General features: G+C 40.8%; 2 protein-coding genes across 2 annotated transcripts in view; both read right to left on the reverse strand.

The window, feature by feature from the left end:
• Positions 1–634: 634 nt before the first annotated feature.
• trir (telomerase RNA component interacting RNase) lies at positions 635–4,982 on the reverse strand. The gene is made up of 3 exons (XM_041817052.1): positions 4,175–4,982; positions 3,765–3,836; positions 635–1,079 (listed from the first exon to the last, which is right to left on the reverse strand). The coding sequence occupies exons 1-3, from the start codon at positions 4,493–4,495 to the stop codon at positions 972–974; spliced, it is 501 nt and encodes a 166-aa protein (XP_041672986.1). The 5' UTR covers positions 4,496–4,982; the 3' UTR covers positions 635–971.
• Positions 4,983–9,475: 4,493 nt separating this feature from the next.
• The window catches only part of hook2 (hook microtubule-tethering protein 2), a 34,405-nt gene continuing 17,937 nt past the window's right edge, over positions 9,476–25,943 (reverse strand). The window contains exons 11-24 of the mRNA XM_041777861.1: positions 25,585–25,725; positions 22,352–22,553; positions 22,089–22,199; positions 20,654–20,741; positions 20,330–20,396; positions 16,963–17,100; positions 13,804–13,891; positions 13,561–13,566; positions 13,376–13,410; positions 13,205–13,287; positions 13,017–13,120; positions 11,572–11,679; positions 11,412–11,483; positions 9,476–11,156 (exon numbers count right to left, since the gene is read on the reverse strand). Coding sequence (XP_041633795.1) covers positions 11,028–11,156; positions 11,412–11,483; positions 11,572–11,679; positions 13,017–13,120; positions 13,205–13,287; positions 13,376–13,410; positions 13,561–13,566; positions 13,804–13,891; positions 16,963–17,100; positions 20,330–20,396; positions 20,654–20,741; positions 22,089–22,199; positions 22,352–22,553; positions 25,585–25,725 — 1,372 coding nt within the window. The 3' untranslated portion in view covers positions 9,476–11,027. The remainder of the gene's footprint in view (positions 11,157–11,411; positions 11,484–11,571; positions 11,680–13,016; positions 13,121–13,204; positions 13,288–13,375; positions 13,411–13,560; positions 13,567–13,803; positions 13,892–16,962; positions 17,101–20,329; positions 20,397–20,653; positions 20,742–22,088; positions 22,200–22,351; positions 22,554–25,584; positions 25,726–25,943) is intronic.

The raw sequence follows: 25,943 nt of genomic DNA on the forward strand, positions 1-25,943 counted from the left end.
GAAAATCTTGGCACAACGAGGCAGTTTTGACATGAAGGCAGATTTTAATGGAAATTTGGAGAAAATCTGAACCCAGAATCCGGAAATCGTGCTTTCAAAATGTTGAAATACGCTCTCTTGAGTTTTGCAACAATAATGACTCCATATCAGGATGCCTCCTGTTTGGAGGAGACCCTAGGGTAGACCCAGATCTTGTAAAGATTATACGTCTCTTTTGAGCTGGGAGCACCACAGGGAGGGCTAAAAACACGCTGGGGGGAGGGACGTCTGGGTCAGCTTCATTAACCTGCTTTCACCGAGACCCAGTTACAACAAGAAACTGGATAGATGGGATTTAACCTGGAATTTCACCTAACAGCACACTTATAAAGTTTCCCAAGAGGCCTAGGGGACTGGAAGTCTGAACACAACAGGAAATAAACTGCAGGTGGGGATGGTGGCGTTGAAATCCTGCGGCCGGTTCTGTCCTCTCTTACATCTACATCTGGCATTAATATAAAATTGTGATTGTGGCATTGAGCGCTGCTGTCCCGCCTGCCATCTTGAGTTTTTATTGACACCTGAATTTAGAAATATTCAGGAGTGCGTGTGTGAAAGCGGCTGGTTTGATAATACTAAAGGAACAACAGCAGGCTTGAAAGGGCAGTGTTGATTTAATTCACACCTCAGTTTGGCTCATGAAATCCTCCTTAAAGAACACTGACTGAAACCAGACATGAGACAAAGTTGAAAATATGCAACAATAATGATCAATAATGGAAATATGAAACACTGGGTCATTACCAGAGTCCAACAAATAACAAGCAAGACAAAAACAATACAAAAAAAAGAGGGAAAAGTGTTGATCTAAGCAGTTTGTAGATGAGGAGGTGAACTGGCAGTGTGAGAAGGATCCGGATCAGCCAGCTCTCCCGGAGCATCTCCCAGATCGGCTTCCCCTCAAACACACTGTCGCGTCCCGTTCAGAAAACCTACTTGACCAGCGGTCGGGTTTTATCGTCGTCACCGCACTGATGAGCTTTGTACTTTTTGACCTCAGCCATGTACTTTGACCAAGCATCGCTCTTGCCTGGAACGGCCTGCAGGAGAGGACGTAGAGACATCAGCCACAGAGAGAAAAAACAAGTCCAAGATTTCATCAATAGGAGCCAAAAGAGTCACATTTACACCTCAGACATAAAACCAACCACCTGTGCCATCTAAAGCTATCCAGTACAACAGTTCTAGCATTGATTTTCCTTAGAGGCACATGATTATTGTATTAATCTGAAAACATACAAGTAGTTCAGTCAATGTGATATATACAAGGAGCAAGATAAAAACACTACTTTGTCTACGCTGATTGCAAATGAGTTATCAGACAGCTGTTGTCAAAATGCTCAACACTTAGATACTTCATAATACTGTGTATTTTTTGAGCAGTACCATCCTAATTTCAATTAACTGACAGTTATGAGGCTTTAAAAACAACTGCAGATCCTCTATCATATTTTAAGCCAATCTGCAAAATATGCAAAACACTAAAACTTAAGATTATAGAATTCAAAGCATTTGGATCCCACATTAAATCCAAAAAGCTTCAACTTTGACTGGGTCTTAAAATGTCTCAAATTTAACTTTAAAAGTGCGCAGACACCCAGCGAGAAAGTGGCACAGCAAGGGCTGGAGATAGGGATGCACAATATCTGATATTTACAGACTCATTTTAGCAAATACTGATATTTAAAAACGCTTTTTAGACAAGAAATTTCAGTCCTTTTGGGACACACTTGAAGGTTTGAGGATGCTTTAGTCCTTAAAAAACACTTTTAAAGTTTTAAGAATAAGGATAAATAAAGAAAAACATCTGAACTGAATGGTCTGTTGGTTCAGCCTAAAACTCCACTAATTTATTGGTATATATGGAAACATTTACAGTCGACATAGGTTAAAATACACGGGCAAAATATTAGATCTATTTATCTGCAGAAATTTTGATATTTGCTGATACCGATTAGGCCTCAACGATTTTGGAAAATGATCTGATTGCGATTTCCCCAATATTGCAAATGTGATTTGATATGTGATTATTCCTTTACTTTCTTTTATTCCTAAACAAAGGCTGAACAATAGACACTTCAGAAGTGTCTAATTCTAAAGATTTTGACTCGTATTGCAAAGTGGATATGAATTATTGCATTGGAGGGTTTCTGTCATTCTTATACTTAAAAAGAAAAAAGTACAGAAATGAAGAAGGTAGGAATTTTTGTCAACTATTTAAAAGAAATGGCACCTGAATGATTGCATACGTCATGTACACCATCTCCGTGGCAAAAAAAAGTTTAAAACTGGTATTCTGACACAAATTTAAGGTCAAAGAAATATTGCACCTTCTGTGATTTAAAAATTGCAGCAGGCCATACTGTGATTTAATCTAATTTTCGATTAACTTCCCAGCCCTAATGCTGATACCAGACCGATAATATCATGCATCCCTAGCTGTATTAAAAAAAAGTATATTATACTAAAAAAAACAGATTTCTAGAGTCGTGAACATAAATATCAATTAACACCAAAACATAAACTTTAGAAAACTGTAGGTTAAATTCAAACAGTATAAAAATCTTTTATGTTATTGTGGCGACAAAGACACAAGTTTTAAGCACCAAATACCAAGAATTTCTCTTTTTAATAACTAAAAATGCAGGTAAATTCTTGCACAATCTAATAGATGAAGAAATATTGAAGTGTAGAAGAGCTGCAGATGTTTTGGTACATTTTTGACAGCGGGCAGGGGTTTTCTTGCTATCTTCTGAAATTGATATGCAAAATATTAGGGATGCACAGATGCATCCATTCAATTTAAGTATTAGAAAATGTAATTTTGACAAACATCGGCCTTCTGCAAATACTGTGGTGAGGAATAGATCAGCTGCCAGTGTTTATCTGTTGTGTTTTACCAATTTTATTAAAGCAGCAAGCAAAGCTAACTGCAGATTCAGATAAGTTTACATACAGCGACTAAACGGAAATTGAAGAAATCTGTATCAGCATGAGCCCAGACTTTTAAAATCGGTGCATCGCTACAAAATCTTTTTCATACTTTTGATTCCAATCGGCTTTTACACAGTGCTGTGAGACAGTGATTCTCAACTGGTGGGTCGGGACCCAAAAGTGGGTCGTAATCCTGTTTTCAGTGGGTCGTGAACTGGTTTCAGGAAAAAAAGAGGCAGGATATATCTAACACTGAAGCCCTAGGCAAACATCCATTCGTAGACTTTATTTTATCGGAAAATTAGTCAATTCTGATTGTTTTCCTCAGATCTTCACTCACAAAATGTGTTATAATGGTGAAATAATATGTTTGCATGCATGTCCACACAAAGTGTTAACCAGTCTTTTTGTTCAGCGTTTTGTTGTGTTTCTTCCAAGGTCCAAATTTCAGCATTTTTTGTTGAGTTAATTTAATAAAAATCAGAAATGTGGGTCCCTAAATCACAGTACAGTAGGTGGTATGTCCTATGGTTGGACCAGTTGAGAACCACTGCTGTAAGAGACACAAACTTGCATTCTGTATGTTTTGGTGACTACAAAAGGACTTGAGAGACCAGTTAGCACTCTCTCTCTCTCTTTCTACAGCTCTGAGTTAAAATACAACTGAGGATCTGCCGGTTCACCTGAGCTTTGGTGTTTTAAAGTATAATCAAGCATTAAAATAAAGGGTTCTGTATCATTCTTAACAAATTATTGAAAAAGTACCACAGCATTTTGACAACCATACTTACTTCTGAGTCTACTTTCTGCTTCTTCGCAACCATGCCGGTCTTTAGGAACACCCCGCCTCTGCGCTTCCCCACCTGGGTTAGGGGATAGAAGACTGAAACCGTTATAGGAGCCCTTCAGATGGACTTCCAAGAAGGAGACTACACCAGAGCAGAAGGTCTACATTTAGTCTGGGACCGCAGCACCAGAGAAACCATCATGAGAGAGGAGCATCCCTAGTCTAGACTGGTCTGCAGATATTAAACATTGACACAATAATGCAAGAATAGCAGAAGTATCTGGAGTGTGTACAGTACTTAAATGTTTATGATACCACCCAAAGGTGTATAAAGTTACATGTCAGTTACAGGTAGACTGTTAATAGGTGTGTTAAACTACATCTATCTCATCTTACAACTGCTAAACCCCTTACAAAGCTCGCCACGGGTGGGGGCCTCTTTTCCACTGATGTGTGTCCTTGCTCGGTGGCACTCGCTCCTCCACATGTCTCTTTTTTCCTCTGCTCCTCCTCCATCTTCTTCTTGAACATCTCCATGAAGCTGCCGTCGTTGGCGAACACGTTACCCCCGGGAGCCACCACCACCGCCGGGGCTGCGGAGGCTGTCTGCGCCGGGCTGCTGGAGGGGGACCCCGGGCTGCCGCAGCTGGAGTCTTCGCTGCTGCCTCCACCTCCGCTTTTCTGAGGTTTACTGTGAGAGCGCTTTGAATCCATGTTTCCTGATTTAATGTTCATAAAAATACAGTCCAGGTGCTGGCAGAGAGGAGACCCCAGGAGTTAAAGTCTGCTTTAGCGAAGTTTGCTTTCTCCAGGATGGATAGGACCACACCCAGGATAGAAATAAAAACCTCTAACGTCTGTTTATCTCTGAAACACTCTATCCTGCACACAGAAATACTATTTATCAAAAAATGGCGACATAAAACCAGCCTATGAGTCAGTCCGTAACTGAGTGAGACAAAAACAAAAGCAGGCGCTGGTCGGACTGCTAACGTGGCTAATGCTAACAGCTAATATTCAGTTTATAAAGGCTGTAAACGACGACTAAACTCAAAGTAAGGACCAGATATCTCTCTCGGGTGAATAAAAGTACAACAACGCTGGTAAACTGATCAAAAAGTTTCGACTAACTGAAGCACAGACCCGTAGGTTTGTGGACTTTCACCTACGCTTATCGTTAACTTCAGCCTCTGTCCGCCATGTTTAATTTCCTCTGAGCTGACGTCACGCCGCAGCAGTGGCGCCCCCTGCTGGACAGAGAGTAACTACAGCGATAACTTTGCACAACACCCATTCCAAAAAAGCTGGGACACTGTTACATGTAAATAAATACAGAATGAAATTATTTAAAAACATCATAAATCCATATTTTATTCACAATAGAACATAAACAACATATCAGATGTCGAAACAAACATTTTACAATTTTATTAAAAATTATAGCTCATCTTGAATTTGATAGTGAAATAAGTGGGGACAGGGCAAAAAAAGGCTGGAAAAATAATTGGTAGTAATGAGAAACAGCAGGAGAAGCATTTCACAACTAATTAGCGACAGCTTGGTAACATGACTGGGTATAAAAGGAGCAGTTCAGGGAGGCAGTCTTTCAGAAGTGAAGATTGGCAGATGTTCACTGTCTAAAAATAGCAGAACAACTTCAGAAAAATGTTCCTCCAAGGTAAAATTGTGAAGACTTCAAATATCCTACCACTACAGCCCATAATATCATCAAAAGATCCAGAGAATCTGGAAGAATCTCTGTGAGCAAGGGACAAACTGCATTAAAAACAGGCATGATTCTGTGCTGGAAATCAATGCATGGGTTTAAGGAATGCTTCCAGAAATCATTGTCTGTCCAAGCCGAGGCTGTGCCATCCACAAATGACAGTTAAAGCTGGATCATGTAAAGAAGAAGATGTGAACAGGATCCAGAAACACCACGGTCCTCTCTGGTCACTGAAAATGGACTGAGGCAACACGGAAAACTGTTCTGTGGTCAGAAAAATCAAAATTTGAAATTCTTCATGGAAACCATGCATCGTCCTGCAGACTAAAGAGGTTAGGGACCATCCAGCTTGTCATCCTGGCTCCGTGCTAAACCCTGCATCTATGGGGTGGGCAGCTTACACATCTGGAAAGGTGCTGAAAAGCAGATGGAGCAACATATGCTCCCATCCAGACAACGTCTCTCTCAGGGAAGGCCTTGACTGTTTCAGTAAGACGATGCTAAACCACATACCACATCCATCACAACAGCATGGCTTCACAGGAGAAGAGTCCGGGTCCTGAACTGCCCTGCCTGTATCCAGACCTTTCACTAGTAGAAAACATTTAGAAATTCACTAAATTAAAAATCCAGAAAAGAAAACCCAGGACTGTTGAGCAAGAATCCTAGATCAGAAAAGAATGGGACAATATTCCTCTCCGAAAACTCCAGCAACAGGTGCAGATGCTACAGAATGGTAAACATGGCCCTTTAGCTTATAAAATATGGGTTTATTAGATTTGACATCATTGCATTCTGTTTTTATATACATTTATACAGCGCCCCGTTTTGGGATTGGTGTTGTGTTTCTTTTAAGTAATCATTCTGGTCCCACCAGCATAAACAACCCTCTTCCTGAATTTTGGATACTCTTTAAGACAAAATTAAAGACAAAAAGATGAGAAAAGTGTCCTCCTGCACACTGTCTACCTTAAAGATAATTTTCTTGTCAACATTTTCAGCTCTCGACCTTCATCAGGCAAACTAACTGTAATCTGCAGCGTGCAGCAGACTGTGAGTAACAAGAATGGAGAGAGAAGTTTTTAAAACACTAATCTGGAGTGAGAGTTTGGTGCGACATCTCTCATGATTTATTTGGTGATTAACTGTCGGCGTGGTTGATTTTGTTACGCCGTTTTCTCGAGTCATCAGAGACTTTCTTGTTGAGAGTGATGTGACAGAAAAACAATACTTTCACCATTTCACACAACTGCTCAGCCTGTAGCACCAACGATGTGAGAACCCTGACTCATCGGTTTGGCCTTTAAAAGTTTCTTCACAACAAAGATCAACACGATAAAGCCGGGTCAGTGTTATTTTCTGAGATTCAGATTGTTTTAGTGAAGGTTTTAGTCATTACGGACTGTTACATGAGGCTGGGCAATATATAGAGGTACAAAGGATAATTTTAAATGTTTAGGCCAGACTGGGAACTATCATTTTATTTATTTGATTTGATTTAGGAGCGTTTATCATTGGTGACAAAGCCATAAGGAAACCCATTTGATACCACAGACACACAAACAGAAGTCCTGGACACTCAATGTTGGAGAATTTCTTGCTCTGAATCATCAAAAATAGCAGTCAAACTCCTGTGCACTGTCTAAAAAAACTCTAAATATTAAAAAATAAGCTGAAATGTTAAGAAAAGGTAAAAATAACTAGAAAATATTTCTAAATGTTGAGACATCATCCAACTTCTATTGCTTATCCAGGCCGGGTCATGGTGGCAGCAGGTGAAACATGTCAGCCCAGAAATTTCTCTCCCCAGCATCGTTCTCCAGCTCTTCCTAGGTGTAACTAAAACTGAGAAGTCAGCACTCAAATATGTCCTTTTGAGCAGTGACCGTGCCGCTCCACTGTCCAAGATCTCCACACGACACTAAAGAGACATGTCAGCCATGATGGCATCCTAAGCCAGTGTTACTCAACCCTGCTCAACCAAAGAGCCAAATTGTTGAGAAATATATCTGCAAGAGCCACAATCTAAATGGTGAAAAATGGGGGAAAAAATGGGGTAAAGTGGCAATAGAATTAAGTCAAAATTGGCAAAAATGGGTAAAAAGGGGATAAAAAGGCACAAAATGGCAAAAACTGGGGAGAAAAAGTGGCAAAAAAGTGCAGAAAGTGGCAAAAATAGTTGAGGTGACAAAAAATGAGTTACAGGTGGAAAAAATGGTCAAAAAGCAGCAAAACTGTGGCAAAATAATGAGTGAAAAGTGACTAAAATGGGGAAAAAGTGGCATTTGATGGCAAAAGGCAACTTAAGTGGGCAAAAAGCAGGATAAAAGTGTCAAAAACAGGCAAAAATTGGCAAAGAGAAGTGGCCAAAAATGGGCCAAAAGCAGTAAAAGTAGATTAAAAGTGGCAAAAAAATGCAAAACGGGCCATAGAAGTATACAGACAAAAAATAAAGGTTGAAATTTAAGCTGTGGGAAACAAAGTAATTAAAGTGACTTTCAGTGGATAATTTCTTTCCTTTTTTAAGGTATTCTGGGGGAATAATATTTCAAATGAAGACATAAAAGAGCCACAGGTTGAGTTTCACTGTCCTAAACCTTCAGCATCTCAGGGTAAATCTCATCTAGACCCGGCGTCCTGCCACTGGGGAGCTTCTTGACCATCTCAGCAACCTCAGACACGGATACAGAGGAGTCTTCCCCCTGATCTTCGGGCTCTGCCTCCTCCTCTTCAGAGGACCTGTTGGTTCCCCAAATGTTGCATCACCACCGCCAGCCGTGGGTCAGTCTTGAGTAATGGAGCCAAAAGTTCAACCCAGATTAGCAAAACACAACGAAGAAGAATTTTGGAAAAATATGGAACTTAAGAGTTTTCTGAGAAAATCTGGACAAAGACTGAGAGTGTTATGAGAAAATACAAACATATCAATGATGTTAGCTCACCTAAGCACAAAGACAGACAAATATAAGAACAGCTGACTTAAAGGACGGACTGTTCTTTCTTTAGTGACGGATGGAGCTGCTTCAAGGTAGTTCCCTGATACACTGTGACCTCTAGTGGTCTAGTTTTCAATGTCAACTCCAACATAACACAGGCACGTTGGAGTGGGGGTAACGACGGCTGTGAAGTTCTAAACCAGGGGTGTCCATACTTTTTCCACTGAGGGCCACATACAGAAAAATGAGAAATGGTGGGGCCACTTTCATATTCTTTGCCTTGAGGATATTTAGGTAAGAAAGACAAATCCAATGTAAGTTAATACATGCTTTGCAACTGAAAACACCTAAATGGCTTTTTAATGGCTGACCAGGCAAATAAACAGTCATTTTCAGGGGCCCTGTTTGGCCCTGGCTTCCACTGGCTCCACCCCTGAAATGCTATTGGTGCTGCCATTTGCTGCAATAATCCACCAGGACATTATTAATTCTTCTTGTCAAATTGTTTGTTTACAGAATCAACATGGTACCGCTGCCTAATGCTGAAACTAAAAAACGTACAATACAGCTGAGCACGAGCTTCATCATCTCATATGGGCCATATTTCCCTTTATTTCTAGAATTTGCTGCGGGCCAATCAAAAATGGACCGAGGGCTGCATTTGGCCCCCGGACCATAGTTTGGACACCCCTGTTGTAAACGTACAAATCTATTTCCATGCATGCATAGAGCATAAATCAGCCTCAAGTCATTGGATGGTTTGCCTGAACAACGTTGGGGCCAGTGGAAAGTCCTACACCCGGGTTTTTTGTTTCCATCACTGCTGAATCTTCAGCCCTCTGAGCCACCGGGTACCCATCAGCTGCTTCCAGAGACCCCTGGGCCAACTAAGCCCAGAAAGCCTCCTCCTTCAGAGTTTTTCCTTGACTTTTAGTTGTTTTCTTAAGATTTATTTATCATTGATACCCATTAAGCTTAAAAAAGATTGATATGATTTCTGTTGGTACATTGTTTTTTAATTAATTCAAAGACAAAGAAAACTCCAGAGCATCATTTTTATCTTAAGATTGAATTTATTTGTAGTGCAAAAGTTGAACAGACTGGACTACAAACCTTGACCTTGCCTCAAATCCCTGTGCTACGTACGCTGTGCTATCATCTACAAAACCATTAAATATGATTCAAACTACTGAAAAATTAACCCCTCAAACCATGCAAATGTGCAGAAAAGAAAGTGACTCACACCATAAATACAAACTCAAAAAATAATGAACAGAAGTAGAAAAACGCCGGCACACGACAGCAGGACTGTGGTTTGTAGAAAACAGCACCAACGCTCACAGGGAGAGAGGACAAGTCACAAACAGCAGCTCTGATATGAGACTTTTAACGACTACGTCTGCTGAGCATTAAAAAAGAATTAATTTTAAATAAAGGCAGATGTAGTGTTGGTATGTGCACCGTTTTACAACAGGCTCACCTCACGATTCCAGCTTAATGAGTGAATTTCCTTCCACATCAGTCAACAAAAACAATCTAGCAGCGGTAAACAGTGGTCAGCTGATCCAATATTCTTAGTGTTTTTATCAGCCTTCATCATATCGGTGCATTTGATTTCCAGTCTTCGTGATAAACTACGAGGGTTTAAATTTCACTAATCATATGCCTTTAAAAGATATTTTTGGAGCTTAAAGTGATGAGTGCAATTAACCCAGAACCGACACCCTGTTTTTATCTTTGGGAAAAGCGAAGGAAGTCTAATTTCTAACAATCAAATAAGGAAATTTAAAGGAAATCAAGAGAGGAATAAAAATAAGGATTATTTAGGGTAAATATGTTCATGTTAGAGGAGACTAAAGGGTTTAAATGAGCATTTACTCTCATCCAAAGAGGGTTTTTCTTCCTTCTATGAGGCACTGAATAATCCACCCTCTAGGAAAGTGCTTTGGTGTTTCAAGTGAAGCTTCTTACCCGTTATTAAATAATTTTAAGTTCAGAGAAATTATTTCAGTGAGTATAAAAGAGGGGAAAAGCTATTAACACACCCTCATGGTTTTTATACCTTAACCAAGTCCCTCAATAAGTCAAACTCACCTCAAAACACAAAAAGGCGACAAAAAAAAGCAAAGATAAAGTTCAGACAAATGAACAAAAACCAATGAGATGTACTAATGGCTGACTGAGATTGTCTGATTTCACTCCTCTGTGACTTTAAAGCTTCTCCAGCCTTTGCAAAATTCATTACGATGCCCCTAAAGCTCCTCTAACTGCAGCCTGACTAACCTAGTTCACATTTCATCTTAAGAGTTCAACAAAAAAGATTAAAAAATGTTTAAAAGAAACAGAGAGAGTCCAAAAGGAAATAAAAGTCACCTTAAAAGGTGAGTGGGCCTCTTCTCAGGCCCTCCGTCTCCTCCATCAGCTCCTGTTCCTCTGATAAAAGAGTCAAACGCAGTAGTGTCTCTCCTCTTCAGGATGTTCTTGTACCGTTAAGAGCCAGCAGGGGGCAGTAGCAGCATGAGGATTGCTCTATGGTGCAGCGATCCAGTGGAGGTATAAAAGGCAAAAAGGTGCAGGGGGTTCAGTTTTGTGGTTTTCTTCGTTTTTATCTGGGCTGGTGTCGTATGAGGCCTCGCCTGGCGTTGGTCGACTGTCTCTGCTGGGCCAGGAAGGACATGGCCTGGTTGGGGGGGCCAAGACGCTCCCCGGATACCTTTTGATGCAACACCATCCCCTGAAGCAGAGAGAAAAAGGAGTGTGGAGTGAGAACTTCTCCGTGCTGTAAAATCCTCCTTAAACTCTCCTTTTAATAGATAATATTTAAAATCCCTACTATCCCTACTTTCAACTGTTTTTTAATAAAAACAGCCACGCATGCAGGTAAGACACGACTCCTATAGATGCACATACCATCACTCCAATCCCTAATTTTTAAGTAAAAAACAAAAAGTTCAACACAGCTTCTTCATGCATCTTTACATTCACTCACCATGTTGTACCAGGCACTAATGATGAGTTTCTCCTCCTGGTCGTGTCTGGCTCTGCTCTTCTCATAGTCATGCTGTAAAAAGATCAATATTACTATGACTTAGCGGGATCTAGAGGGGTAAAATGACTTCATGTGCCACTATATTTTGAAATTTTCTCACCTCCAGATGTTGGATTTTTCTCTCCTTCTCTGTCAGTTGGTTCTTCAGAGCCTGAACGTCAGGAAACACAGTCACCGGCTGCTGCTTAGGATCCAGGGTTTTGATCACCTGCACATGGACAGAAAAGAAATCACTTAGCCCGAGAACGAGAGGGGCAGATATGAGATAGACACGATTAGATTAGATAAAGATGCATAGCTGGCTTATTGAAGTAGATGCAGGGCGGACTCAGTGAGCAGGGGGATTTTGTGGAACTTATGTGGTCATACTTATTTTTAGAGTGTTAAATTTGAATAGAAACTGCTCATTTTACCCACAATTTCAGAAATGTCTCTAAAACCTAACTGCTAATATTCAAGAAACACATTGTAGATCAATTATTGCAATAATTACATGCTATTCTGAAGGCAGCAGCTGGATATTACTCACTGAAGCATCACTCTGCTCTCACAGTGATGTAAAATAAGTCCACCACTGCTGCTTAATGTCTCTTTTCACTTTAAATATTCAGACAGCTCAGTGGGGACGTCAGAGGTCATCTGCATCCTGCAAAGCAGCAGATCGGCGTCATTTGAGGAGAATGAGACGGTAGCTACGGGCGGGGTTAAGTTGGACTGTGAGCTGATAGCAATGGCTGCCACCAGCTCAGATGTAGCAGTAGAAAAGCCTCAGTTTGAGCAGATGTCGACCACATTTCGTTATTTAAAAAAAGCCACATGAAGAGCTTTTTTTTCTTTTTTAGCAGAGATGTATTTGCACATCTCCCAAACAGGCTTCAGCATGAATGTTAGCCACTGGCAACCCCTGCTGTTCAAACCAGGTAAGCACTGGAGCTGAGCATGCCTACTACCTCATTTCGTCTTGTTGTTTTGATCGGCTCTCCACGAATGTGACAGAACATTCACCCAATCACCTTCTGAAATGTTCTTAAAAGCCCTGCCCTTACCAAACAAATGACTAAAATGTGACTAAAACTTTATCGCATTTAATTAAAGACTGTAACTAAGACTAAAGTTAAAAATAGCCGCCAAAATTAACACTACCTAGTTGAGAAAAAACTGACAACATCCACCACCCTAGAAACAACAAAGGCATCGTTTAACAGAAAAGGTTGAACTGCATTTATATCTGCTTCTTTGCATAAAACTGTCATGCTCTTGGACATTATGTTTATTTATTTTTCCAACTTGTCTTTTTAGCCCTAATGACCCCAACCGAGGTGAACTGTTTAAGGGGAAATTTCCCAGATTTCACTAAGAACCTTTTGAGGGATTTGAAGCTTTCTTAAGCTCAACAAAAACACAGTAGTACTCCACACTGCTCTCACCACATTCTTGTTTGTAAAGCCGTTGGAGTGTCCGTTTTAAGCTGTGAAAAAAATAACCATCTCTTTTTATCTTGGAGCCACATGCTGTGTACAGCATGGTCGGCTTCTGTGGACTGACCGTTCTCGCCTTCTCCACGTAGCGCTTGTATCGCTCCTCCATCTGCTTCATGTCCTCGTCCTTCTTGCGCAGGATCTCCTGGAGTTCATCTATCTTCTTTGCCACTGTGGAGAAAAAAACAAACAAAAGTGAGCATGAAGGAAACAAAACCAGAGATCATGGCTGGGGATTTGGTAGAAAAGGCGTACTGTTGCTGTCTGCTTTGGGCTCCAGGTCATCGATTACTTCTCTTTTCTTTTGGAGGTCTGAGTGAGCTTCATGGAGCTTCTCTCTGAAACAGAACACACCACAGGGATGTTTTTACGCTGTTTTTGGATGCCACAAGTATAAATAATCATCAGAAACAGCTGAGGACTTACAGATGCTCCTCGAGCTTTTTCTTCAGTAAAGACGACTGTAAAGAAAAAAGAAAAGCAACACATTAGTCTAAAATAACACCAAGGTTTTCTATAAAAGCAACACAAACAGACATCCCGTAGGCTGCAAAAATCAAGCTCCTAGGAGTAAAATCATGGGGAACAGAGGGGTGGGGGGCCGTACTTACGATGGCCTGATTTTGGCAGAGATGAGCGACGGCAGGCGGAGAGAGACAGACAAGAGAGGGGCAGGCGTTAACAGTGATCACCACAGCAAACACGGTTAAAGTCCCACACAACATGTATCAAAGTAAAAAGATCACTGCAATCCTCAACAGACAATCGTCCAGATCAGTAATCTTAAGGAGTGCCATGCAAATGTTTGGATTTTAAACACAGGAACTGATCGTTGATTGGGTCTCTTCACTCACATCTTCAGTCTTGCTGTCCTGCTCCTGCAGAGCTTTCTGAAGCTCCTCCACCTGAGCTCGCAGCTCCGAGATCTGCTGCTCGTTTAACCTGCGCAAAGAGAAAGATGAATATATAAATGAGTAACAAAAACATGAAAAAAATCTACATTCCCATCTTGCTTTTATGTTGAACCATCAGTCATAGAAGTTACAGCTCAGAAAATGAAAAGTATGACTACAGCAGTGCAGAGAAGGAGAGATATAGTTGTGTGGTGAATCAATTTAGTGGCAAAATATTTTAAAACAGATACACAGAATAAGAAAGCCTGCAGTCAGTGCAGTCATTTACAGAGGTGGCATGGTACCCGAGAAAGTTTGAGTTCTTCTGCGGAGCTCTGGATCGTCTTTTAGAGAGTTTTATGATGCCCTTATGTGTTCCAAAACATAGATTGTTTGCAATCATGTGATCCTGAATGTCCGGTGGGGGTCAGGAAGTGGGGGTCAGCCATTAGGAATGAAAGGGAACGCAGAAAAGTTGGTACTTTACAGCGCTAAATGGACCTCTACGCTGCAATTATTTGCATATCCAATTTTTACATAACCAATCCCATCCAAATTTATTTATCAAGCACATTTAAAAACAATATGCTGTACAATAAAAGTTAAAAACAATGAAACTGAAATGCAGGACAAGAGTGAAAACTGGAGGACATAGATGAATCAATAAAACCAGAAAGGATATGAAAGCCAATTCTCAAGCAGAGCCAAAAGCCAGGGAGTAAAAGTGCATTTTTAAGTGTGATTTATAGACAGGCAGCAAGAGGGGCAGGCGAACATGAAGAGGAAGAGCATTCCAGAGCTTTTGTGCAGCTACTGAAAAAGCTTGGCCGCCCCTGAGCTTTAACCTCGACCTTGGGTCAGTCAGAAGACACTGGTCGGAGGATCCGAGGTAAAATATTGGGTTTTAAAAGATCAGAAAGATAGGGTGGAGCCAGCAAGATTACAAATTTCTAAGTTAAAAAAAATCAATCCTAAAACACACAGGAAGCCAGTGAAGAGAGGCTGAAATGTGGGAAATATGGTCATATTTATGTCAACTAGTTAAAAGATGAGCTGTGGCTTTTTGAACGAGCTGTAAACGATGAACAGAGGCTTGGCTGGCACCAAAATAAAGTGCATTACAATAATCAAGACGAGTTGAGATAAAAACATGCACAACCTTCTCAAAATCATTAAAAGATAAAAAAAGGGCTTGACCTTGGATAAAAGACGAAGATGATAAAAACGGTCTTTTAAAACTGCATTTATCTGCAGATCCATTTTAAATCTCTGTCCATTATCACCCCCAAGTTTTTTCCAGTCTTTTAAAAAAGGCTCAAGCCTGGACAGATCCAAAGACAACACATTGAGTACGATCTCTACACTTTACCAAGAAAGGGATTTTTCCACAGTTAAACTGATGTACTTGGTGTGTAGGTGATAAATATCACAAAAAAACAGTCTTGCAGACTTCCTAGCCCGCTGATCAACAACATGAGTTAATACTAGTACTAAATCCCAGTTTTGGGAGGGATCATTCTATGGGATTCTCAGAGGCCAAGCCAACTCTGTTGTCAGGCCCGTCTCTTTGTGGCCCCCTGCTTTATAGATAATAAGGATAGATCTCACTGAAAATACAAATCCGACTACAATAATATTTCAATCAGACCAAAATATTCATTTAACTTTTGTATATTTGAAAGTCCCACTCCCAGAGTCTCTGTTGAGACTAAATCTGGCCCTTGTGCAAATGTACTTTATGACCCCTGTTCAGCATCTTCTAGCCAAGTAAAGGGAGAGAGGAGTCTTGTACTATAAGAGGCAAAACGGTGATGCACCATCAACCGAATAAACCTTGTTGGGAAAGCAACCAAGAAAAGATGTGCCATTCATGAACAAGCCTGAGCTACAAACCAGCTTTTAATGTGAGCCACTGTAGCTAGCTCCTGTTTGAGGGCCAGTATCCTTTCCTCCATCCTTTGTCGATATTTAATCCACATTTAAGAAGCTACACTGGCACCAGATAAAGAGCTGTTTGGTAACTAACTCTACAGAGCTGAGCAGAATGATCTGGATCTTTAAAAGGACTGCCCATCACAACGACTGGACTGCTCATCAGCTGAGGAAACGGGTAAGATCAGAGTTTAATGAGCTAAACTGTGATAAAACTGGACTGAAACAAAGTGGGCCGCTCTGGGAAAACAGACTAAACATGTGACACAGCTCATCCAGGCTGCAGACGAAGGATTCATTTTAGTGATTTTGGCAGGGGTGAAGTAACTGATTTTTACTGACTTTACTGTAATTGAGTATCTTTTTTAATGTACTTGTGGGTTTTTCTTTACTAGTTTTTAAAAACAGCAAATTTACATTCAGGTATGTTTTGGGGGAAGTACTGTGCTTTGCTACCTTTAATAGCATCAATTACTGAGACAAAGGAAAAATTAAATGGCAGAAGAGGAGGTCTAAGCCTTCCACTTCATTATAAAGGTGTGCCTTTATTAAATAAACTGGTTGGAAATTCTCCTGCTGGTTTTGACCTGCACATGAAGGAAAGATCATGTTCCAATTTTCAAAACCTTCAGGTATAAAATGTCAATATTTCTTCTAGCAACCAAAAATGAATTATTTTACCTTTATTTCATAGATTTACTGTCCAGTAATTTTACTGTAATCATAGTGGAAGATGTTTGCAAAGCATCATGGGTACTGTGCATCTGCTGCAGGTTGTGTACATCACTGTACTGCCTGGCCATTCACAGCTCTACTCTACTAAGCATGCTCAGTCCACTCCTCTCCTCCTGTTACTGTTGCTGAGGATGCTTCCCACACCCTGGGCCTGGTGTTGCATGGACACACACACAGTCCACCCACATGTCCACATGCCCACAGCCATGTAAACGCACACGCTCGCTGAGTGGAGGGACAATCTGGCTCAGTGCTGTCTGTCCGCCAGCGCGGCCCACACAGCTCAGCTGAGCACCGAGTCCAGAGGGGGGGGGTTGACATTTAGGCAGATATCACTCCTCCCATCAGCCAAACAGGCTGCCCAACGTCCAGGAACACACAATATGGTGGCTTACAAGGGGAACGATTACTTCACACCAAGACAGTTGGACGGCATGTTCAATTAACGCCTACCTGTTCTGAGTCTCCAGGGCGTTCTTGCTGCGCTGAGCCTCCTCCAGCTCCGCCTGCACCTCCACCAGCTTCTGCCTGTAGGCCTCCTCCTGGACGCACAGCATCTTGTTTTCGCTTTGCAGACGCACCACCGTCTCCCTGGTCAGAGGAGAAAGAGCAGAACGAGGAGGTGAAGGAGCACTGAGGACAAATGAAGTGGGTCAGAGAGCGGCGGGGCAGTTGGCCGAGCCCCGACAACGCCCCGGACAAATGTGCAGCTCTGACACAGGTTGCTATTTTAGGAGGCCTCCGACTATAGAAGATTAATATAGAGCACAAGTGGGCGCCAGATAGTGGCATGGATGCATGTTTGACACAAATTCAGGCAGGAAATCTCCTCTGTGAACTTACATGTAGGGATATAATACCTCACTCTACAAATACGGGCGATTTAAATCAGTGTTACAAAGAAGTGAAGTTCAGGTAACAGTAGAGGGAGATTTCTGCTTTTAGCTTCTCTTATTTGACGTATGTTGCTGGAGAAAGGACGTGTTAAAAAGTGACTGGGTTGGCGAAATCATGTCTCATCTCCAAGTACGAATGAACATGGAGGTTAGCAAACAATGCACAGGAAAAACAGTAGCATGTAAATGGCACCAGGCTAGGAAGCTCAACACACCAAAACATTGTTCTAACATTCATTGTTAGATATCCAGCTCACTTAAGAGAATGCAGAAGCTGTAAAGATCACGATTTAAGGACTGAGGAGGATGCTAGACATGTTAGAGCTGCTGTAATGGCCCAATTTTTCAAAAAAAAAAAAAAAAACCCCTAAATAACATGAACGAAAAGGTGAAACAAAGTTTAGAAAATTCAGTGTATTTTAAAAGCTTCATGTGCTTCCATGTCACAAATGGGCTGCAGCTCTTCTTATGCATCAATTTGTGCATAGTAAGGCTGCAATAGTAAGGATACCAGGCACTTAAACTCAGATGCAATTCTAGGAAAAAAATCAAGCGAAATTAAAACCTGTTTTGATACAACAGTAGAAAAAATGTAAGTCCTATGCACCCAATACTGTTGTTTAGAGTTATTAAAATTGCAACCAAACTCCTACAGGCTGTCTGAATTGCACATTTATCACATTTCTGTATCAGAATACTGCCAGGGTGAAATTTAGATTATAGGAGTTGGCTTTTAAGGAAATCCCCCTCATATGCACAGCCTGTCTTATGAATCAGTTGTAGTTTCATTTCAAGTTTCTGTACTTATCATCAGTGTTGCAGTCTTCGAGAACGGTCTTGGTCTTGAGATTGGTCTCGAGACCACATTTCTTAATGTCTTGGTCTTGTCTCGGGGTCGGACTGGCTGGACTTGGGATTTTCCATTAAAACTGGTTGAGACCAGCACTGATCTGCTATTCTTCAACTTCGTTATCGTGATAATAAGGAAAAGCACTTGCTGAAACAACAAATAGCTAAACCTGCAAAAACTCAGACATCAGTCCATCTTATTTCTAGTCAGAAATCCCTCTGAACACCTACTTTAGACCTCATTCACCTGACAAATCTAGATCAACATCTCATTTTTAGATATTCAAAATAATTCAGGACTTGTCAGTGGCTTTTAAATTACATACAAGGATTTATTTTTCACAGGAAGTTAATTGAACCAACTGGTTAAGATTTGAGAATTTTGCATGCTGTTCTTTGAAGAGTTGCAGACACCTTGTTTTTATCTGTCAGATTTATTAAGAAGAAAACTAAAATTGCTTTTTAACTGGTCAACCTTGTCATGGTTTATAAAAATATATTTTTATGGTCTTGTCTCGGTCTCCGATAGCATGGTCTTTAGTACAGCACTACTTATCATGCTATCAGTCAAAAAACACACCAAAAAACGTGTCCTAAATTTTGAGTCTTACACAATATGTGGATAAATTTTAAGGCTGTCAAGATTATTTGCATTAATTGCAATTAATCAACCTCCACAATTAGTGCACTATTTTTTCTTTAATCCTAAAGCTTTATTGTCCTTTTCAACACAGCGGCCTCAGTGATGTAAACTAAATCTACCACTGCTCCTTAATGTCTCATTTACCTTTAAATCTCAGACAACTCAGTGGAGCAGCCAGAAGATATCTGAACCTTGTGTTCTTATTTACCTTGTAAATGTCTCATTATTCCATTTACAATCCATAACAAGTTCCTTTTAACATGGTTAACTTCATGGCTCATGGTTAATCTTCGACCTACTGTACCTATAAAGCAGGTCTGTTTTAAACAGGAAGTCTGTTCCCCTTATTTGAGAGATTTGAAAAATCCAAAATGACACAAAAAAGATTTTGACTGGAAAATACAGGAATTTCAAAATGCAACATGAGGGGGTCAATTAATCACCATTTACTACAGAAATACTGGGATTAATCACAATCTTTTGACAGCCCGAATAAATCTGATTTAGAATTAATTTGAAAATCTTTTACTTCCAACAAAAGTTTTAAAAAGGTGTCTGACAGGACACACAATTTTCTTTAACTTTATGGCATACTTTTTTTAAATGCGAAGTTATGAACTAACGAGGAGTAAAAGCTGTTAAAAGTGGCCGGTCTAGCCAGCCTGGTCTGAGTTTTTATGTCTTCCAGCACATTCTGAGCAGTTCAGCAGACATTTGTGATACAAAATCCCTTGAATCAATTTTGTATTGCATTAGGTGTCATGCAGCTTGTGGCTATTCGGGTACTGACGACTTTCATCTCAGTAATTTACATTGATATATTAGTCACATCAATATCTAAGACACAGCTGGCTTTTTAAGTGGAAAAAGGTATTAAAAGTGCGAATTCCACAGTGGATTTTCCGGCGCCAACACTAATAAATGAAAGAAGAGAAAGGGTAATTTTGGATTTTTATTGCAGAAGAATAAGGGCCTAAGTCCACAGCCACTAATTCCTGCACTGGCAGCGCCCCCAATCTTAGAGCGCTTCTTAGCAGCGTTTACTGGTGCCAAGTAACAAAAGTTGACTTCTATTTCCTTTCGTAGTAAAATAGCTCCATGTGCATGATATTCCCTTTCATTCAAGGAAAGAACACCTAGAAAACATGAAAAAAAAAAAAAAAAAAAAAAAAAAAAGCTGATGCTGAGAGCATCTCTCCAAACTCATGATGCCAAGCGCTGAAAATGTTGGCCTACACTGGGTTTGCATTAAAACTGAGCGTTGCCAGGACAAAAAACAAACCCCTTTTAAAATAAACCAGAACATCTTAAAAAAACTAAATCATGAGCCTAGTGTCATATCCTCAGTTGATTACATGGTTATATTTCTCCTTATATCTGTTTACTACCTACATATAAACCCCCACAGCATGTCTGAAAGAGAATAACAAACCTGAGCTCTGTAGGCATGATCTCTGCAGCCAGGTTTCCTACTGTGACATCAGTGTCACACAAACCTCCTGTAGAGACAGAGTGAGAGATTAGGAGTCAGCTGGTTACTTTTACACATTTTAATAATCAGCTTATTTTGGTTTTAATCTGTGAAAAAAAAAATCACACATCAGAGAACGTGTTAGCATGTATACAACTATGCAAGGTTAAACAACAGTCAGCTGCACACACTTAGATCTTACACACTTTACATCAAGAGGAATACTGCTTTATTAGATTTATTTCCATGTATTCAGGTTGAGTTTCTCTTCCTGACCGGACTCACCGGCTCCACTGAGAGACCTCTGCTGGACTTGTGCACACCTGAGCTCGTCGTTTGTCTCCCGGAGTGTATCTCTCTCAGAGATCAGACGCTGGAAAACACAAAACATAGAAGAACACAGGCTTCACTACTTATAAGTTCTTTGTTGCAGAAAGAGGTGAAAATGCAAAAAGAGAGAAGAGGGAGATGAAGAAAGAGAGAAAAGGGAGAGGCAGAAAGGAAGAAGAGGGAGAAACAGAAAGGAAGAAGAGGGAGATGCAGAAAGTGAGAAGATGATGCAGAAAGAGAGAAGAGGGAGATGCAGAGAGGAGAGGGAGATGCAGAAAGGAAGAAGAGGGAGATGCAGGAAGAGAGAAGAGGGAGATACAGAAAGAGAGAAGACAGATGCAGAAAGAAGAGGGAGAAGCAAAAAGAGAGAAGACAGAGATGCAGAAAGAAGAGGGAGACATGAAAAAAGAGAAGACAGAGATGCAGAAAGAAGAGGGAAATACAGAAAGCGAGAAGACGGAGATGCAGAAAGCGAGAAGAAGGAGATGCAGAAAGGGAGAAGAAGAGGGAGATGCAGAAAGGGAGAAGATGAGCGAGATGCAGAAAGAGAAATGAGAGAGATGCAGAAAGGGAGAAGATGAGAAAGATGCAGAAAGAGAGAAGAGGGAGATGCAGAAAGAGAGAAGTGGGAGATGCAGAAAGACATTAGACAACAAAGAAGATGTTTTAATTTACAAAATGTGAGAGAATAAATATAAAACTAGGATGTTAAGAAAAGCTGTGTTAAAAACTCTCCACTCTGCTTAGCAGCACTTGGGAAATATTTGAGAAAAACTGGAATTGTCAGTGGGGGTTTAATAATTTTGTCCTCAAGTGTACATGTCCAATACAGATGTGAAAGACACTAATGTTAACAGAAAAAAATCATCATGTCTCTATTTTAAGGCTTCCCTGTACATTTTAGATGGCAAATGAAACCCTTCATCAAATCAACGCTATTAAGCATTCACAGATTATTCTTTTTTTGTAGACTGTAACAATTAACTAGATTTCCAGCAGTATATTACATGTGAAAAAGAAGATTAAAAGCGATTTAAAGATTGGCAAATAAAACTTTTAATTTGGGGATAAGGGAATCAATGCTGCTGAGTCCAGCATAAAATCTATAAAGCAGCAGCATCATCATGCTGGTGTGAAATGGTGTTAATGGCTCTTTGTTTAGCTCATGAAAAGGTCTTAAAATGTTTTAAATATGAGTTCAGCAACCCTCAGTCTGTGACTCTAGGTTCCCTTTCCTGAAGCCACCACATGGTCTATAAATAGCCTTTAGAGTGTGTTTATGATAGGAGACAGAGCCAGTATAAAGTGATGCTGATAAAACTGCTCAGTAAAAGCATTTCTAAGTGTTCTGCACTGAGCATTTATTCCCTGACAGTTTCCACAGACTCACTTCTTTCTCTTTTAGCAGGGCGTCGTATTTGTCGTGAAGGTTCTTGTACTCAAACTGCCATTTCTCTGCTTTCATGGCCTCGGCTGAGTGCTTGGTGTGAAGCTCGTGTGCCTGCAAGTCAGAGAGCATAGCAACAGTCTACGTCGGCAGGAGCTCTTTATAAAAATAAATGTAACATTCTCCAAACACGTGCTTGAACCAGGCTGTTTAACATCGAGTATCACCCCCTCCTCCTCCTCTTCCTCCTGCTCCTCTCTGCTTGCCTGTCTCTTGTAGGTGTCCAGCTGGCTGCGAACAGCATTGGCCCTGCGCAGCTCCTCCTCCAGCTCGCAGGTGCGCTGCATGTACACAGTGTTGCGCTCCTCCAGGAGGCGCACCTGTCTGCGCAGGTCTCCCAGGTCCTCCAGCTTCCTCTTGTACGTCTCCACTAGAGCTTCGAGCTGGTTCACCCGGTCAGACGAGTGCCTGAGGGGGGAGGAGAGCACTGTGTGGGCAGCGTCAAGTACCAGAACAGGAATACGGCTTTTAACAAAACATATCCGTGTGGAAATGTACCTAACTGCTGAAACAACTCTGACGCAAGCCAGTGTCAATGCATGAAATTCACATTATCAACACAGATGTCAGAGAGGAGCTGAATGGACGTCTGTGTGTGGGCTGTGTGGGAGTTGTTTCTGTGAGGAGAAATTGATAATAGATGAACTCCTGCTTAAAGGAGTAGGCCTGTGATATTCTACATTTTTGATTCGGTCAATAAAATCCCCTAAAAAGACAAAACATTGAGCAAGTTTCTTTCCAACACTTTTATCTAAGTTTCTATGTTAGCAGCTCCCAGCTATTTTTTGTTTTGAAAAGGCTCAGTAGTTCACCAAATATTTGACAAACTGGAGGCAATGTTTTAGGTGACTATTTAAAGCTGCTGAGAATGTGTTTCAGGGAGTTTTATAACACCGAAAACATGCACAGATTTGACAAAGAAAAGCCAGAGTTCATGGTTATAATGGAAAACCAGGAGCAAAGCATTTGTGTGGCTTACTTTTAATGGCTTTTCATAGTTCTGCACAAAAACAGAGCTCTATTAAACTACTCTTTCAAATTTGGAGCTGTGTATTTGGGTGCTATTTGTTTATTTTGAACAATTCTCTTTATTAGAAGTGTAGAGAGCTAAAGAAAACATGGTTGATTGAAACTGCACCCACACACTGATCAATCAGCGGGTCCATGATGAGAAAAACAACTGTGCAATATCCCTTTAATAACCTAATCAGTGACAGTATTCACACTGTACCCTCCTAGCAGTCTAAATTTACTTCAAAATCAGCATAAAAGGTTTTTGCAGCATAATAAGGTGTTTTATCTCATTATGTTGTACTGGACTGACCAGCGTGCACCTGCCAATATTCATAGGATTTCTGGGATAACTATCCAGAACTGGAGTGTCCAAACACACAAGCAGAAAAATATCAAGGAGACTGGGCCACTCTCAGATCCCTCATCTTTAAAGCTAGTAAAACAAATCCAATGTAGGTTAAGTCTGTTTAGTAATTTAATGAAATGAAAAACAGCCTACATCACAGCTTCCTATTAAAGAAGACAAAAAGCCAATCACTGAGAAGGAATTCAAGTGCCCAGTCAAATTTTAGGGCAGTCCTGGTCTGTCCTGGCTGAGAGTGGCTCTGCCTAGGTCAGGACGAGTATGAAGCTCCGTGCAGCAGAGAGCTGACGGCTCATCCCAAATTCAAACTTGGAGTGTTGGTTCTTGAAAAGTAGAGCTATACGCTCTTTTAACTCAGATCTTGGAAGGGAGCAGATAACCACAATTTGTGCATCTATTTACTACAACCCTTGTGTCTTTATTCATCAGGACATTATGTTTGAAAGATCTTTGTCATTTTGGCTGCAAATATGTTTTCACCATTTATTCTTCTCTCATTGGAGTGATAAATAAAATATCACTGAATTCTTGTCAAAATTTTTGTTTACAGAATCAACACAGCTGTACTGCCTAGTGTCTAAACCGACCAATAAATTCCACATACACCAGTTGCGCCACACTCCACATCACTGTGGTGAAGGCGAGCGACCTGGCACTCTGGAAGCACGTTTAGAGCAATGCAGCACAACTCTGACCCACTTGAGACAAGAGTTCATGCAGGAGTAGTCTGTCAACAGTGGATTATTTTGTCTTTTTGGGGTTGATTTGCCATTCACTTCAACATGATTCCATGAGTTTATTGCTTCTACCATAGGTGAGTATGTTATGAAGTTTAAAGGTTAATGCTTGCTTAAAGGATGTGGATGCCATAGTTGCTATAGTAGCTCTGTGTGGATTGATCTACTCTACGGGGATTGATGTGGTTTGAAAATAGATACGCAGAGCATCTCATATGAAGCGGGTAGGACAGCACTTCAGGGACGCACTGGAGCCGGACAGGAGTGCGAGCAGTGGAACTGCTCCGATTGGCTAGAGAGGGAGTGACTTTACTCCACTGTGCATTTCGCCAGTGGATCATGGCGCAGCCTTTGTATGTGGAAATTGAAGATAAAAAGTACAATGCAGTCGAGCACAAGCTTCTTGGGTTCCAATATGGGTCATGTTTTATTTTGTCTTTAAATTTTTCAGTGGGCCAGGCCTGACAATAAGTCAGCAGGTGGGGAAATATAAATCAGCAAGTCAGAACATAAAGGACAACTTCTAGGGCCCAGGAGACATTGCTGTCTCATGTGCACTTTAATGAGATGATAAAAGGGATTTCATATTCGAGCAGTGCACTCCAAGCACCAATTTAATACAAATAATAATAACTAAAATAAAAGATGCTGCGTTATAGCTGTATTTGTGTCTCTCACTACCTGGGTTGCCCTCTGCTGCACGCTAACGTTTCTCCCTTGAATTGGGGGTTGCATTGGCAATGGTTGCACTGTTCTACTTCCTTTGGAGTTTCTTTCTTAAACCTTTTTCATTTTAACTCAGTGCAGTTTTACTGAAGAGGACAATAAAGAAAAATTTACTGTGATGCAAATAAGGGCGAGTGCAATCGGAACAATAAGGGAAGAAGACAGACAACAATTTCTAAACTCTCAAAATGTAGAAATCTAGTCATTTTTTTAACAACATACATATAAAAGGCATTCATGTTAATCTAATATGGGCTATTTATTTTAATATGCAGGTTGCTCTTTTAAAAAGTTTGGTGCTTAATTTGGTGTTTTTGATATTTTCCCACAGAGAAAATCCCAACAAGTGAAAGAAGGTGTTACTGATGACTGAGTGGCATTTTAAAAAGCCCTCAATGTGTTGAGTCTTCCCTCGTTTGACGTTGCATAATCTGAAATTCTGTACTGGAAAATAAAGCAGAAACCTCTCAGTGTCCATGTGACTGCACACCCACAGAGCGTGACTTTCTTCAGTTTGGCTGAGCACAGAGTGTAAGGCTGCTGGTGCGAAGGCCTCCACAGGAAACTCATCTCTAAGAACACTGAGCGCTGCTCTTACCTGAGGATGTCCATCTCGTCTTTTAGGTTCTGGGCCTCCTGAGCCAGGCTGGTCAGCTCCTCGTTACGCTGCTGCAGCTCCGTCACCTCTCGCTCCAGGATCTCTCCACGCACACGCATGTCGTCTCTGCTGTTCTCCAATCTGAGGTCCACATGGAGCAAGAGGAGAGGTTTGTGGAGATTAAACATGAGGCAAGAGAACTCAACAATTACAGTTGCTCTTCGTGTCAGAATTTGCCTGATTTAACGGGACGGGGGACCAGGAAAGCACAAAATCATATATTTTTGTTACAACTGGCCCACCGGTATGAGGTCTGTAGATTTCCTCCAGTATAAAAATGTAATTTTAACCTTGTTGGT

This window comes from Cheilinus undulatus, linkage group 21, assembly GCF_018320785.1.
Source record: "Cheilinus undulatus linkage group 21, ASM1832078v1, whole genome shotgun sequence".
Lineage (NCBI taxonomy): Eukaryota > Metazoa > Chordata > Actinopteri > Labriformes > Labridae > Cheilinus > Cheilinus undulatus.

Excerpts from the sequence above, each read along its gene's own strand:
- trir (XM_041817052.1), bottom strand. The coding sequence starts at position 4,495 with ATGAACATTAAATCAGGAAACATGGATTCAAAGCGCTCTCACAGTAAA. Across the intron at positions 3,837-4,174 it reads CCCCACCCGTGGCGAGCTTT|GTGGGGAAGCGCAGAGGCGG; the intron begins GTAAGGGGTTTA and ends CCCCTAACCCAG. Across the intron at positions 1,080-3,764 it reads AGCAGAAAGTAGACTCAGAA|GCCGTTCCAGGCAAGAGCGA; the intron begins GTAAGTATGGTT and ends CCTCTCCTGCAG.